At 36.3% G+C, this 16,775-nt stretch overlaps 2 protein-coding genes across 3 annotated transcripts in view; one reads left to right on the top strand and one right to left on the bottom strand.

Moving 5' to 3' along the window:
- Nucleotides 1-8,079: 8,079 nt before the first annotated feature.
- Nucleotides 8,080-16,775, bottom strand: part of LOC134812031 (uncharacterized) — a 63,190-nt gene continuing 54,494 nt past the window's right edge. The window contains exons 2-9 of one of the 2 annotated variants that reach the window (XM_063819216.1): nucleotides 11,964-11,999; nucleotides 10,751-10,908; nucleotides 10,479-10,610; nucleotides 10,057-10,164; nucleotides 9,694-9,807; nucleotides 9,328-9,446; nucleotides 8,721-8,885; nucleotides 8,080-8,668 (exon numbers count right to left, since the gene is read on the bottom strand). In XM_063819216.1, the coding sequence (XP_063675286.1) occupies nucleotides 8,721-8,885; nucleotides 9,328-9,446; nucleotides 9,694-9,807; nucleotides 10,057-10,164; nucleotides 10,479-10,610; nucleotides 10,751-10,908; nucleotides 11,964-11,995 (828 nt within the window). In that variant the 5' untranslated portion in view covers nucleotides 11,996-11,999 and the 3' untranslated portion in view covers nucleotides 8,080-8,668. The remainder of the gene's footprint in view (nucleotides 8,669-8,720; nucleotides 8,886-9,327; nucleotides 9,447-9,693; nucleotides 9,808-10,056; nucleotides 10,165-10,478; nucleotides 10,611-10,750; nucleotides 10,909-11,963; nucleotides 12,000-16,775) is intronic. The other variant, XM_063819217.1, reaches the window with a different exon arrangement.
- Nucleotides 9,095-16,775, top strand: part of LOC134812034 (ras-related protein Rab-8-like) — a 31,003-nt gene continuing 23,322 nt past the window's right edge. Inside the window, exon 1 of the mRNA XM_063819221.1 lies at nucleotides 9,095-9,121. The gene's annotated coding sequence lies outside the window, so the exon portion shown is untranslated. The remainder of the gene's footprint in view (nucleotides 9,122-16,775) is intronic.

The raw sequence follows: 16,775 nt of genomic DNA, 5'->3' as shown, positions 1-16,775 counted from the left end.
CACTTTTTAACTGTTTTTAGTCTTTGTTATTTTCGGCCGTTTTCTGCACTTTTACACTGGGTCATCATTCATAATTTCTGGGATAGAGACGACTTAAATCCTCATTTAAGGAAGCGTTTGCTTGTCTGACTTACTTCATTAGACACTTCTGGTCAAGGTTTGTAAACACCTCCTTCACTAACTCTTTGGATGTGACTTTATCACTCCCATTTTCATTACTTCTCCCCATACTTTTTACGCTTACAGTTAGCATCACAGTTAATTTTTGAACTGCACATTTATTTGTGTTACTGTTTTTGTTTATCACTTGGTCTCGCACACTGAGTTGATGGTTCCTTCTCCCCATCTGGGAATGCTTCACTTGTTTCGGTGCTACATCGCCTTAGTTCCTCGGTTATTTCTAGTTTTTCTGCACAGTGCAAATATTTTGTGCGTTCACAGGCTGGCCAGCACCAGATCCTGCGATGGGTCTTTTATAGTATTTTTCTTGCCATTTGTTTAATCTACAGAGATATCCATATTTCCAGCATAACGTTTCGTTTGTCGTTTTTATCGTGTCTCCTTCCTAAGACACAGGCTTTCTTTCAACATACCGTGTCGTATCATGCTTTATCGTCTCTCCTTCTTCAGAGACAGGCTTTCTTTCAACATATCGTGTCGCATCATGCTTTATCGTCTCTCCTTCTTCAGAGACAGGCTTTCTTTCAACATACCGTGTCGTATCATGCTTTATCGTGTCTCCTTCATCAGACACAGGCTTTCTTTCAACATACCGTGTCGTATCATGCTTTATCGTCTCTCCTTCTTCAGAGACAGGCTTTATTTCAGCATACCGTGTCGTATCATGCTTTATCGTCTCTCCTTCTTCAGAGACAGGCTTTATTTCAACTTACCGTGTCGTTTCATGCTTTATCGTCTCTCCTTCCTCAGAGACAGGCTTTATTTCAACATACCGTGTCGTATCATGCTTTATCGTCTCTCCTTCTTCAGAGACAGGCTTTCTTTCGAAACATACCGTGTCGTATCATGCTTTATCGTCTCTCCCTCTTCAGAGACAGGCTTTCTTTCTATATACCGTGTCGTTTCATGCTTTATCGTGTCTCCTTCATCAGACACAGGCTTTCTTTCAACATACCGTGTCATATCATGCTTTATCGTCTCTCCTTCTTCAGAGACAGGCTCTATTTCAACATACCGTGTTGTATCATGCTTTATCGTCTCTCCTTCTTCAGAGACATTCACTATTTCAGTCAAGGTATTTATCCTTATATTTATTACCTATTGGTTTTTAAATTTTTATTTCATTTATCAGTTTAATTTGCAGAAAGTGGTTTCAATATTATCGATTATCCTTCTTCCAACTAATTCAAAAATAGGTACCATGGACACTGGATCTCAGCAACATACAGAAGATACTACCTGTCATCATTATAGAGTCTAATGAACTCTACCCACAGGTTAGTCAGGCAGTGGATCACACTCTGATGACATCTCCTTTTGGAGATTTTCGGACTCTCAGACTACCTATTACCTAGTTGAGTGTGTTCCATAACCTAGCACCCTGCCTAAACGTTCGGTACTCCTGGACCTATGTGGCAAGCCTGCTCCCTGAACAAAACAAAACAAAAATATATCTACTAGGGTGATCATCAGCTTAAAGTTAAACTTTATAATGCAAAGAGATAAGATGAAGAACAAATCAACCAGGCGTCAGCAGAAAATCAAACGGTTTCTTTTTTGACTGGACAGAGTCAATTCAAACTTAGAGTTACCGCCAATGTCTAAACATCTTAGATATGAAGTTGTTCATTTTATTTTGCCTTTTATGCAGGTACCTAATTGATCCTTAGAAAAAAATTGTGTTCCTACTACGATCACGATTCTCAGTATTTGCTGGGCTGAAGAAGACTGAAGAGATGCTTTAGTTTCAGTGAATTTGATTATCTTACTGAATTAAGATACCATTTGCGCGGAATAGCTTCCCATTTCCAAAATTTATTTTGCCTTTTATGCAGGTACCTAATTGATCCTTAGAAAAAAATTGTGTTCCTACTACGATCACGATTCTCAGTATTTGCTGGGCTGAAGAAGACTGAAGAGATGCTTTAGTTTCAGTGAATTTGATTATCTTACTGAATTAAGATACCATTTGCGCGGAATAGCTTCCCATTTCCAAAATTACCAAACCCTACCAGATCACCCTTTATATTTCCACCGTCTTTTAAATACTGTCTCAGTATTGTCTTTAAAATAAACATTTTTTGCGGGGTTTTCCTGCAATTTCTAAATCAAAGTGGATTAATCTCATCGTAATTCAATAACTGAGTCTCTATTTCATTTCAGATTCAATACTAATTCATGGAAGTGGATCCTTCCGAGGTCTGAGACTGGAAAAAAGGCATTCATGCATTCCACAGAGCTCCCACTAAATCGCTCGCCCAAATTTTAAGAAAATTCTTGTGAAAAGGCCCTGAAGGTATAAAAGTAATCTTGTTCGGTGTATTTTTATACGCTGATTCCGAATCACCCCCATGACGTAAAAGATTAATTACCAATAGTTTGAGGAAAAGAATACCAATCATACAATCCCCCCAAGTTCAAATTCGGAATTACGGCCCTGAACAAAGTTGAAGTTTTTGTGCATTGTGTCATATTATATCTATAGTTTTTTACATTATTCTTTAAGTTTAAGTTAAAATTTAACTTTGCCTAGAAGTCAACTATGATTCATAGTTGACGTTTTGTGAGTTAAAAATAAAATTATGAATTTTTAGCCATTAGAAATCATCCTGCACTTAAGTATAGAAGCACTTTTAGGTAGTAGACACCCGTTGAATTATTTGACACCGTTGATTAAGCATCCCCGGCCGGCGAGAGAAGGGGTTGCAGCGTGTGTCAACGTGGTGTGCAAGTGTAACTGTGAACTGTTATAATACGACACGGGGCCGCACATGCTACTGCTACTGCTACTGCTATAGTTGCTACAGCCGCGCAGTTTGATAGATCAGTTAGTCCCCATGTGATCAGTCTTGGTTGCAACTTGCAGATCAGAGATCTGTGCAGTAAGCAGTTTGTCCCAATCACCAATGCAATGATCTTAATTATAGATATCTGATATAAGTTATTATTTGTAGTAAACTATAAAGAAAATTCAAATCTTTGACCAAAAATCTTGGGTGGATCATCCCCCCATCCCGCAGCAGACAAAAGCAGTTTCCATTCGATCACAACTCACGTTAACAGTTATTCGAGGTACAAGCTGACTGATACCCACCCTGCAGCCCGATCTTTTAGTTTTAACACTATCGATATATAGCAAATGAATAACACTATTAGTATTATAGTAAATGAACAACTTGTCAAGCTGGATCGCAATCCCTTTAATAGATTAAAATTGAGAAAATTTAGTTCGTATATTTATGGCGGGTAATATTGTGGCGGGTAAAAATATTAATAATAGCGGGTCAAAATATGGTGGATTTTTCGAAAATCCGCCAAATTTAACCCGCCACTTTTTTACCTGTCATTGTTAATTTATTTTCACAAACAATTTTGAAAATCCACTGAATTCTACCTACCATTATATATAGAAAAATTCGACCCAATTTTTCTTCCAGACTGCGTAGTTGTTTGCAGTTTCAAAGTAAAATAACATTGATAAAATTAAAAGACTTTTTCCAGGAAAATCAGCGTATTGTAAATAGATGATTATTCGAATAAAACCACCTCGTTATCATTATTATCAGGGAGAGACAACATGAAATATTGGTAGGATTAATACATTTTGTTCTTTTCTTGTTATCCCTGCAAATATTCCCAGAATCGATAAATTTGATTTTAGTTAGTCTATCCATGTCCACAATATTCTAGAGTTGCCAAGTCAGAATAATTGCCATTTATCAGAGCCCGCTAATTTTACTGCCTAACATTAACAATATAGCCGAAATAATGTCGGTCTGCAGATGAACTAAACTGTGCAAATATAATATTTGCTGCAAAAACAAAGTATAATTTCAAGGGGTGCTGTAGATATAACTGAACCCAGTATAGTACAGTCAAATACGTCTTTTTGTCGGACAAAATTCGCAACAAAGCGATTTTAACGGGATATTTTCGGGACAGGTCCCAGGAATCATTCCAGAGAATTCCCAAAAAAAAAGACTTCAGGAAAATCCACAATTACCACTTTTCTACCACCTTTTTACCACTTTGGTTTTCCGCAAATAAGTCACGTTCTGAATATCCTAGAAGATTTTAGTTTAAAGCAGTGTGTTTAGAAAACAAAGAAGAACAACTTTCTCTTTAACAACTTTTTCAAAAATAAATTATTTAATTAATTAATTAAATAATTACAAAATTTTCAAATATTTCAAAAATATATTTTGATAAAAATGTTCACAATTACATTCCACGTATAATGAACTAATTTTTATAAAACTTTTGAAAATTTTCACTTTCAATATTTTGGACTTGTAAAATTTTCGAAATTTGTAAAGAATAACCACTATTTACCACTTTTTACCACATTGAATCTCCGCTAATAAAACGACTTCTGAATGTCGTAGAAGGTTCTAGATTGAACCAGTGTGTTCAAAACATAAAAGAGAACATCTTTTTATCTGATAACCTTTGGATTAAATAATTAATTAATTAGTTAATCGATTATTAAACAAATATTCAAAAATTATAATAATTATTTTCGATCAAAATATTTTAAAATTACATAACACGAATAATTGACAACTTTTCATTAAACTAATCGGAAAATCGAAGCAGTACTTTATATAACCATATATACTAGATAAGAGTCTTATTTATGAGTCCTCAGCTGGCACATTGGTGCAATTGTGCTGACATTTGAGGCAGGTTGATCCACAATGTATTCCTGCTTTTCTGCATGAACAAGCATTGCCACCTGACTTTAAACATAAAACAGTTGCAACTGATGTTTTGAATGAGCTTTTTCGGAGCTGTACTCATAAGAGTGGTCACTGGAACATGCGCCCCATTGTTCATCTTCCATCCCCATTCCCCAGCTTATCGGATCTATAAGGTCATTCTCATCCCACGCCTGCAGCTGATGGTAAACACGATAAGTGCTGCCCCCTGTATAAGTAATGTTTCAAATCGGTATTATAGCAGCAACGTGGTCGTTAAATAACACTTAGAAATCAAAATATCCTCCAAGTTACGTTTAGGGGGAGTGGGGGTGCCGTGAGTCAATACACATACGTTGAGTCTTATAATCAACATGTACTCGTGTTTGCGAACATGCTGTAAACTGCACTATAACATATTGCAATAGGCCATTACATTCGGAATATGATCTGAAAAGATGGCGCGAAACGGATTGAAAATGACGAAGTTATCAAGCAATTTGTTTATCTCGTTCGAGAAACTGATTGGGTTATCAATGATTACCCAATCGATAATCACGTGACAGGATGTTAGGATACCGTAATTGGGCTTTCTGCACGATTTCTATGCCACTCATTCACTGGATCAGACACCACCAGTCGGATCCACGGAGTTGGTAAGGATCGGCTATTCAGAACGATTCCGATAGTGGGAATCTAGTGCACTAAGCTACGGAGAAATAATAATAATAAAAGTCACGTCGGAGAAATTTTTGGGCGAGCGAATTAGTAAGAGCCTAACGTATGTGTACTATACCACCTCCCCCCTCCCCCACACAATAACTTACCCTGTCTGTAATCCGATTTGAGGATTTATCATTTGGTGCGATCTCTACGTTACAGAATGGATATTTGTTTAAACTGTGTTCGTGAACCAAAGATGGTTCTGACTCAGTTACAACGGACTCATCTTCATTGGCCGATATGAATCTTTGGAACTGGTCTATGATCACTGTCTGCAATAACACACAATAGACGTCACTCTGAGCAGAATCAGTCAGGCCGTTGTACTGCCGTTTAATTTCGTTCAGTGACCAGGGGTTGTTGAATGTTGATCCAACCTGTGTTACGATGGTTTGTTTATTTATACAGAGTATGAGAGGCCTCAGGATAATGAATAGGACTGTAACCATCCGTTTCAAACTTGCTGGGCATAGTTTAAAAGTTAGTGTACTTACTTAAAAGATAAATAGTTAAAATAGTACCTGGGTTTAACTCCTATTCACCGGAATTAACTCCTCATTTGCCTGGTAAATTAAAACATAGTATTGGTTGAGAATGCCTCTAGTTGCGCTCTCGAGTCTCGGTTGACATAAAACTGAAAAGTAAAACGGTAAAAACATATTACTATTATTGTATATTAGTTGACAGCTACTTACATAGAATCTGCACGCGTAGAGTATCAGGCACACGATGTGTTCTTCTGTTTTCAAAATGTCAACTATTTGGTGTGATTTCAGTCCTAGATTTTTAGCATATTTAACTTTTTTACGAAGAGAAGTCAACATAAAGTAAAAGCTGAAGCTTACACTTCCAAACGATAAACTGACAATCAGAGATAAGATCTCTAGTTAGCGATTGAAAAATTGCTAAGTCTTGTTTAAACAACCATTTTAACAATATAGTTAAGCACAATACTAAGTCGAGAGATATGATGTGTTAATATTTAATAGTTATTAGCTATAATAGTATCGTACAAATTTGGATATTTTACCGTTTATTCCATTTATCTGGATCTCTTTTTATCTGTTATCTAATTCTAATCTATGTGACGATGTATGTTCTGTTATTCAAGTAAATTCATTTTACGTTTCACGTCACGGCAAATATTTTTGATAAAAATTATATTTTTAAATTTTTAAAAATTTAATTAATATTTAATTAATTAATCAATTGATTATCTTATCCAAAGGTTGTCAGATAAAAAGATGTTCTCTTTTATGTTTTGAACACACTGGTTCAATCTAGAACCTTCTACAAGATTCAGAAGTTGTTTTATTAGCGGAGATTCAATGTGGTAAAAAGTGGTAAATAGTGGTTATTCTTTACAAATTTCGAAAATTTTACAAGTCCAAAATATTGAAATATATCACTAAAAGTGAAAATTTTCAAAAGTTTTATAAAAATTAGTTCATTATACGTGGAATGTAATTGTGAACATTTTTATCAAAATATATTTTTGAAATATTTAAAACTTTTTTAATTATTTAATTAATTAATTAAATAATTTATTTTTGAAAAAGTTGTTAAAGAGAAAGTTGTTCTTCTTTGTTTTCTAAACACACTGCTTTAAACTAGAATCTTCTAGGATATTTAGAACGTGACTTATTTGCGGAAAACCAAAGTGGTAAAAAGGTGGTAGAAAAGTGGTAATTGTGGATTTTCCTGAAGTCTTTTTTTTTGGGAACTCTCTGGAATGATTCCTGGGACCTGTCCCGACCATATCCCGTTAAAATCGCTTTGTTGCGAATTTTGTCCGACAAAGGCTTAAATTAGGACGGATTTGACTGTACTAGTAGCTCAAATTAAAAATACGATATTAAATTTAAAACCTTATTATAATCTGGTCATATGTACTTTGCAGTTGTACTGAAGTACATTTAGCTAGAAAAGCCCTGAAATTAGTGTTAATGTGCTTGTGAGACCAGGCTAAGTGTTTACTAGGCGTCTGGTTGATGAACCCAGGGGGTTCGGGGGCAGGCCCCTCATCCACCGGAGGTACCCACCGATAGGTGAAGCCGGCTACTTTTGATGCTGAAACCCGCTTAAAACGGCATAGACATTTTAATTTTTGCAGCTTCTCTATTTAGGCAAATTTGCGTGTTTAAAGCTTATGAAATTAAGCATTCAACTATGTACAATACTAAAATAACTAAGTAAAGCAAAACTAGATACGGACTGTAAGTTTAACAAGCAAAATACTGAAAAGTAAAGAAAAGAGCCTCACCACTAATTCACTAAAGCAAACAATTTTCTTTTCTTCAGACTTCAGGTGATCAGGTCGTACTTTTAGGGTGTCACCGGCCGGACACCCTCACGAGCTGCCTTTGCAATTTTCATAGCAAATCTTTTTCCGGTGCATTAGGCGTCTCATATTCACATTGAGATTGAAACAGTAACATTCATAGAATAAAAAAGAAAATATAGCATAATCATACATCAATGTCATCAGATAGAATCCCATATTTTACAATAGAAATATTTAACGCAAGATTTAAATAACAATAATGGCTCAAATTTAAATGTATCATCAACTTTCAAGTCAAGAATCATCGTATCAATAATTGCAAGGGGTCGACTTAGAAGATATAACAAAGTAAAAACAGGAATAATAAAAAAGCACTAATAAATCTCTAGATTATCATCTATGTCTGATAGTCAGTCACTACAATTTATTATTGGGAATTTGCTAAATAAACTAGATTGAAGAGTTGTTTAATTAATGAATGACGTTTTAATTTTATAACTTCCCACTTATACATTACGCTTAATAATATCTTTATTTCTCATTCTTTGATCAACTGGATATTCGAGGTTTAATTTTTACACTTCTTTGCTTATAGTTATTTGGGTTATGTAGCACTTTTAAGCAAAGATCGCTTAGCACTATTAGAGGCATAGAAAGAAATTCAGATCGCTCAGAAAATGGAGTTGTTACCTACTCCATCCGACCATCACTACTCCGGTGTATCCTGTATTGTGTTCCCTACTCCATATCCATCACTACTCCGGTGTATCCTGTATTGTGTTCCCTACTCCATCCGACCATAGGCATAACTACTCCGGTGTATCCTGTATTGTTACCTACTCCATATCCATAGATCCGGCCAGGTGATGACGCTTGCTGATGGTATTCAGCTCGTACCAACGACTCCATTCCGCGGATTCGTCGTCACAGTCCCTGATAGGAGGCAACCAGGTTCCAAAACTTGAGCAGAAACTCTGTTGTTTTCGTCCGTTCTGACAAACCTATTAAATTATAATTTAAATTAATAAAACATACTTTAAATTATACGGTCAATCAATAAATATGGATATCTTTAACTATAAGTATAACCGATGGGTAAAGAAACCAATATATCCAAATAAGCAGTTATCGACAGGTTACATATATTTTCAACTGTAATAAGATATTCCTCAAATAAAATATGAAATGATAGAAGCTTTTAATACTTTCAACACTACTATATAACAAATAATTTGAGGGCTTATGTCACTGAAGATGACGCCTTGCAACATGTTTGACGATAGCCTGTAGATTGATAGTTTGATCTCAGTATTTACAACAATTCATCTAGTTTGATTGATTCAAAGGGAAACAAATTCCTCTGATGATAGAAGCATGCTTGAGATGGTTGTATAATGTATATTGTATAATGTATTACTGATAGGATCGAAGGTAACAAATTACCAAGATAGCGTAGGTTCCAGGAGAAACTGTGTTCTTTTCAAGACCCATAGGCTCACTGACAAGGAAGTATCTGTCCAACTTGTTGTATGTATGTCCGTAGGTAGGCACTTCGCATTCGTCTGTAATATTAACGGTATTTGAAACTTGCAAGGATATTTCAGATACATTACTGATAAGTGAATGATCGATGAGTGCCATGAGAACCCGGGACGAAATCGGAATATGAAATTTCAATCTGACGTGAGAACTGAGATGCCCTCTGAAGGGCTGGCTCAGTTCCAACTATATAAAATCGAAACAGTAACCAATAAAGTGGGCAATCATATGAAAACGGAACAAATCAAAGTGAAATTAAGTTTCACGCACTATCCCTGATGCAAACACCGAGTTCTCCGTCATATTGGCCGTTCTCAAGGCACTGAACTTGGCTACTTCCCATCAGTTGGAATCCGGTGTCACATTCTATCCGAACCTCAGTTCCTGCGTGAGTTTCATGATGAGAACTTTCTTACGGCAAGTCTTATGACTGTCAATGTAACACCAACTTTTTGACTCAGTTAATCTATGCGGATATCTAAGTTCTACAATACACAATTAAATCACATTGAGTCAAGAGTCCTCATGTTTTTCTATTTTTAAAGAAACGGATAAGTTTTAGACGATGGAACGACGAAAGAATAAACTTTCTAATCAGAGTTCACGATTATTTCAGAGGGAATTTGTTCTCACCGGCTGTGATTACTCCACTTATATCAACACGTAAGTTGCCCTTCTGCTTTGAATATGCTTCTTCTATAGAAGGAAAACGACCGTTTCTGATCGATAGGGTCGGGCACTCTGTAACGAAATTTGGGGTTACAATAATCGAATAAAGTAATGTATTATCGAATCTGCAAGCGGGGTGTGCACTGTGCAGACTTGTATGAAACATAAATCAGTCCTTGTAATAGTCACTGACTAAAAATAGGTACCCTTGGCTCGAGTTGGCTTCAGATAAAGGGGGTTCCCTAAAATTCCATGGATTCGAAACCCGGAAGACTGGGTAAAATATTTTATTTCGACATAGAAAGTTCTATGACAGGGGCTTGTAACCTGAAAAGGTTTCTTTTCCGGATATACTGGCAGTTTATATATTGATAATTTCCACTTACTTTGGTCATCGTCAGAACTGCAAGATCCGCAAGTCATGGAACACATCTCACTAACTTTTCCCTCCTCACAGAGACCCAGGTTCAGCCACTCTTCACACTTATCTGTCTTCACCAGATCAAAACATCTGGAAACTGAAAATGTTTTTACGTCTTACCATCGTCGCCTTATTAACATCGTTATCATTTTTTAAAGATTTGAGAAGAAAATAGAAAAGCGCCGTGCTAATATAAAGCTCGCCAGGCATAATCTTGCTCGCTAATAGAAATATCACCTGCACAAAAGTTGCAGGTCCTCCTGCACTTCTCCCGCAATGCTGGTCTGTGTTTCTCAATTTCACAGAAGCCCTTTTTCTCCCATTTCTTGCAGCTTCTCGGGTAGAGATCAGTACAAGACTCGTCCGATACAACCAACACCACCAGGCATGCCAACCTGATGAGGATAGATTTAGCAGGGCAGTATCGGGAGTTAGGGGTTAGCCGTCATATTATTAGGAATTGTGAGGTGATTAAACTAGGTAGAATTATAGGGATAGGAATCAGAATTTCCAAGGAAAACCGGGTTTATTTCCAGTACAGAGAAAGATCTTTGTTTACTTAAAATCTGGAGCGTGACTGCGTGATGTGAACAATGATTGAACAATGTCGTCATTGGGCACAGAGCGGGTAAATACCATGTTTTTAAAAGTTATGAAAATATTATGATTCCAAGAATTGCAGGTTTAGTATAAGTAGATTGAAAGACATGGAAATATATTTTTCTTCTTGCGGAAAGGGTGTTTTCGTCTGTTTTTGACAAATGGCCAATAACTTTTCTAAAATTGGAATAATACTAATAGGGTTATTTCAAGTACAGAGAAAGATCTTTGTTTTCTTCAAATCTTGAGTGCGAGGTGATCATTGATTGAACAATGATTTCATTGGGTCCAGAGCGGATACATTCCATGGTTATAAAATTAATTGTAAAAATAGTAAGATTTCTAAAATTGCAGGTTAATTCAAGTAGACTGAAAGACATGGAAATCTAATTGTAATTTTTTTAAATCTAATTTTCTTATTGCACAAAAGACGGTGTCTTTTATGTTTCACAAAAAAGGTCTTCCAAAAATTAAAATCCATAAATTAGCAATGACCAGATTGTCATGGAATTGGAAACCAATTTTTTGTCTACTGTTATTATGAATAGTCAAAGTATCGTGCGGGATCGTTGAGCTTAGAAGAAGCACGGAAATATTTACAGCGTATTTCTTGCCAAAATTTTGCTGGCCATGATCATGGATTAAATGCAAAATTCGATTTAGTTCGTTTTTCATTCCAGACACGACTCCTATATTTCAGCTACCTTTTGTCTCGGCTGATAACAATGCAAGAGAATCAAATTAAAGGAAAAAGACTAATTACGATTACCTGAATTTCAAAGTAGTACTGAATTTCAAAGTATTAATTACGATTAACTGAATTTCAAAGAATGAGCAGCATTTTACTTACAATGTGAGCGTGAACGCGTGGATACAGACCATCCCTAAAAATTGTATTAAGAACACGAGTAATACTGCGAATAAAGCTACAAATAGTATTAATACTACGAGTTAAAATGTCAAAAAGTACACTAAAACATTTTCTACTGTCAACTGCATGACATGACAAATTTATAACATTCCTAGGTATCAGGATCTGAATTGAACCTGTCGTTAGTGCTGGGACGCTAGGTATCAATTGAAAACGATCTAAGACTGTAAGAGTTGGGACCAACTGAAACGGTAAATTACGAAGGGGTCAGGGCTAGGATGCCCTTTTGCAGTAGAACGACGGAAACGGAATTATTATCGATCAGTCATCCGAAGTCGTGGAATATCATGTTACCACTAGTCTATATCTATTAATTCAGCAATAAATCATGGTCGAAAGTGTGCAGAAAGGAAGGTATATTACAACATATCCCATCAGGCAAGAGAATGCCACTGACGTGACATAAGGTAAAGCATAGGTTTTTGGAGATTAAGGAAGGATTACATAATGGTCTGTTAATATAAGACAAAATCACCGAAACACGCAGAGAAATGTGATGCTGCAAATCACGGAGCATGCAAATGCTGTAATGCATATAACCACGTCACGAAATGATCCATGATCGGGCGTGTAAAATTGCGTCTTGTGCAGTGTGCAGATTCAGCAAACACAGCCAGTGCATATCGAGCTCTCTCTCTACGGGTAAAGGAATTAAACCGATTTATCTCCAAATTAGATTATATAGCAGTGATATTATTACAGCAGTTTAAGTTGCAAAATAGGGCAACGCAAGTTCCTTAGACTTTCACAGAGGGTTATCGTAGACGAATTGAATATCTAGATCCTAAAACAATCTGTTTCCGTGCTGGCAATGAAAGTGGAGGAGATTTGGTATCCGTGTACCCTAATTATTTAAATGCATTACCAGTAGAAAAAGAGCGTGAAAACTGATAAGAGTTGTGATCTAGGAGTAAAACTACCTGTTTTATATCCCACTTTAGGGATTCAGGACAAATTTAGTCGATGCATTCTTTTAGAAGCCATGAATAGCCTTCCTTGCGGCACGAACTTCACTTATATTGGCATAAAGATGTTTAATTGGTTCATAACACGGAAGACCTTCTTAGACTTGCTGAACATGTATGTGACCTATTAGATTCAACATTTTCGCTGGTAGCACTGTTCGGAGCTTTCCTCAATTAGTCTAATCATCTCACGACAATATATTCAGAACTCAAGTCAAAGAGCAAAGATTTCATCATTATTGTTCAGAAGATTGGTACGTGTTAAACGTGCAACATAGCCTAGATCCTCGTGTTAAAGGAAGTGATTAAATTAAAAACCTGAAACGAAGAAAATAGACTAATGGTTATATCAAAGTCCAGCATTTGCTGACTGCCTTACTGTTCAGTTATTCGACATTTGGTGTTTCGACATTACGAAGCCGTGTGCCTAATTTTATTTAAGCATCACCTCCAACCTCCGACTAAAGTTCCACCCTACTAATATTTCAGATTTGTCAAGTTTTTAATCATCATCCGCCTTATAATAATAGCATGTCGCTCACCTTTATTCATAAAAATACAGTCTTTTAAACAAACATAAATTACTGAATCTTTGAAGTTTATTAATAGTAGTTCTATAAATAAACTTTACGACACTGATGAATTGAAATGGACAAATTACGCAAGGTTCACAAAGTTTTTAAAACCGTTTTATCAAAATCTGACTAATGTCTGATTAAGATCTAAAACAGGCCCCAATAAATTCTGTACGGTCTGAAGTATGAACACTGTAGACACTAGACAAATAAGTCATTTGCGTTTGTATTATTCACTCTCGTGCACGCTGGTGATCAAAACTCTGCAACTATATTATTTTTGTTCACAATACACAAATAAATATAATCTTCTAACATACTAACATACTTCGTTGTAGTCACATCATTGTAAAGAAATCCGCTGCTAATAATACAGTAACACAGCATGAGAATAAGCCATGATAACCCATGATAACTTGCGAAATTATAACTAGGAAACCGTGAACCCCACGCTCGACTGATTACGAAGTACTGATTTGTGAACAACAGTCTCTTACTGAAATTACTGAAGCAGTGATTCAAAAATTTTCGAACAGAAAAGTGATCTCTGGATCGCACAAATGTAATTTTGGTGGGATGAAAACACGTACTACTAGTAGTAATTAAATTTGTATGTGGATTTGGTTACAAAGTATTTCAGTCCACAATCCTTAATTTCCTTAATTTATTGCTTCTCAATCACATGTAATAACAATCATACACTATTATAACCAGGTACCTATAATGTATATTATATCTACATTTTAAACTATAAACTTTCCTGGTTAGAAATGTCATATCTTACTATATATAAAGCGAGACGATATATGTTTATCCGTGCCATTTTACTGACACTACGGCATCAACTTTAAGTTTAACGCGACTTTCCGCAAAAACCGTAAAAGATATACACAATACAACTGAAACGATTTCTGCTTATTTGGTTCACAGGTTTTTCTTAGACTCCGTGTTCAGACTTTCGCTTTCTGTACCAGATTTTCGTTATCTTAGAATTTATTCCGCTTTTATTTTATTCCCACTCTCGAATCCTCGCTACCAGTCCGGTTAATTTAGTACCTTTAGTGGGTCTCATTTAATCATTAGGTCTTATTAAAGAACCTCTCACCCTCTAAGATTATCACCGCTTCGTTCATTGTTATAGCTTTATTCTTTTTATCTTTTTGCTACACTTACATTCGAAGACTGAAACATCTGAATGACTCCGCAACCCAGGAATCAACTACTCAGTTATCATCGCTCAAAAATCGGTTTGGTATCGACGTTACATACTTTATTATTTTTTAAAAAAAGAAGCTGATTTAAGAAACCAGGGAATTAAAATTACCGTCCTAACATTAATTTTAAATCGCTGATTTTATTTATATATATCACTTTTTTTCTTTTTTTGTTCCTTCAAAACATTCCAGTACATTGTGCAGAAAGTTGGAGATAAAGCCGTAGTACGTACATGTAGCATTACACTGGATCGAACTTGCTGAGTGTGGTTTCCTCCAGTCTGCTCCGAGCGCTTATATAAACATACGCGGCGCAGATCGACTGGAGGAGATTGCACTGGGTAGGCTCCGGTGTAATGTGATATGTATGTACTACGGCTTTACAAATTTTGGAAGCATGTAGGGATATATATCTGATACCAATCGTATATACTAAAAATACTCTAGCACAATTGTTTATTGTAACTGCAGTTTTACAGAACTCTAAATGCTTGATGAACACTCTTGCAGGTACCACCCGTATTCACACTCAGACCTGAGTTTAGTCATTTTCCGATACGAGATTGGGGACGGGTTCTATAAACAAACAAACAAACATACAACTGAAACTTTTTTGACTGGGTCAAATGCTTTAATGGCCTCCAAATCAGCATGAAAAAATAAAAATTGGCCAAGCAATAGGAATTTTAGAGCCCAAAATTTGGACTCCCAAGTGGTGTCAAAAACGCGAATTAAATATAGTGTATGTACTAAGAGCGCCAACTTGTGGGTGAGATTTTATGTCTCAAAACCCAACATATTATACACCATTGGAAAGGTCTCATTGAGTAGAGTCATATGGTACCAAGTTTTGGGGAAATGGCTGCTCCTAGCGAAAGTTATAGCCCGTCAAAGTCCCAAAATTGTCACTTCAGAAAATTGGGCGGTCCATCGTGTTCTTAAATTTTTTGACGAATTTTTTTAACAGCATATTGTTTATCACAGTTTTTTACACAAGATTTGCTGTATGCCGTAATTTTTAATCCATAATTAGAGTCACAATCAATTTATTTTGTCAACAGAGTTTGAAATACTTGAAGAGACAATTGATATTCCGCGTGGTTCGCGGCGCGCTTCTTTGTCTACAAATTGTTAAATTGCGCGTTACAATTCCGAGTAGCAGAAGACGTTTCCCTGAATTTTGTTGGGGATTCTGTAGGGGATTTGACACGGATTTCAAATCCCCTAATAATAGTTTCAAATTGTCCCTGGGAGTGGCCTGAGTGGGTCAAGACGTCGAAAAGTAGTTTCTCTGGTTGTTGGGGTCAGGTACTTCCTATCTAACCACCAAATCATGTTCCAAATACCCCGGAACATAAATCTCCTACAGGGGTAAAGATTCTCAGTCTTGATTTTACCTGGATTTCAGTAATTTTGGGATGTGGCCTGAGTGGGTCAAGAGTTCAAAACTCGGTTTTACTGATGGTTTGGGACAGGTACCAACTATTAAACCACCTAAACATGTTCCAAATACCCCGGAACATAAATCCCCTACAGGGGTAAAGTTTCTCAGTCTTGATTTGACCTGGATTTCAGTAATTTTGGGATGGGAGTGGCCTGAGTGAGTCAAGATGTCGAAACTCGGTCTTTCTGATGGTTTGGGACAGGTAATAACTATTTAACATCCTAAACATGTTCCAAATACCCCGGAACATAAATCCCATACAGGGGTAAAGATTCTCATTCTTGATTTGACCTGGATTTCAGTAATTTTGGGGTGGGCGTGGCCCCTGGGAGTGGCCTGAGTGGGTCAAGATGTCAACCATTAAACCACCTGAAAATGTTCCAAATACCCGGGAACCCATACAAGTGTGAAATCCCCAACACAAATCAAGGAAACGTGCTCTCCCGAGTAGCGCACGAACAATGCCAGAGTGCATTCTCGGTTTTTGTGTCGAATGTGAATTTAACTTATTCTGAAACTAGTTATTAAAAACT

This window comes from Bolinopsis microptera, chromosome 2 (genome assembly GCF_026151205.1).
Source record: "Bolinopsis microptera isolate Bmic1 chromosome 2, MBARI_Bmic_1.0, whole genome shotgun sequence".
In the NCBI taxonomy this organism is placed as follows: Eukaryota; Metazoa; Ctenophora; class Tentaculata; order Lobata; family Bolinopsidae; genus Bolinopsis; species Bolinopsis microptera.
Note: the sequence above shows the minus strand (reverse complement) of the source record. Positions and strands in the feature narration are given on the sequence as shown.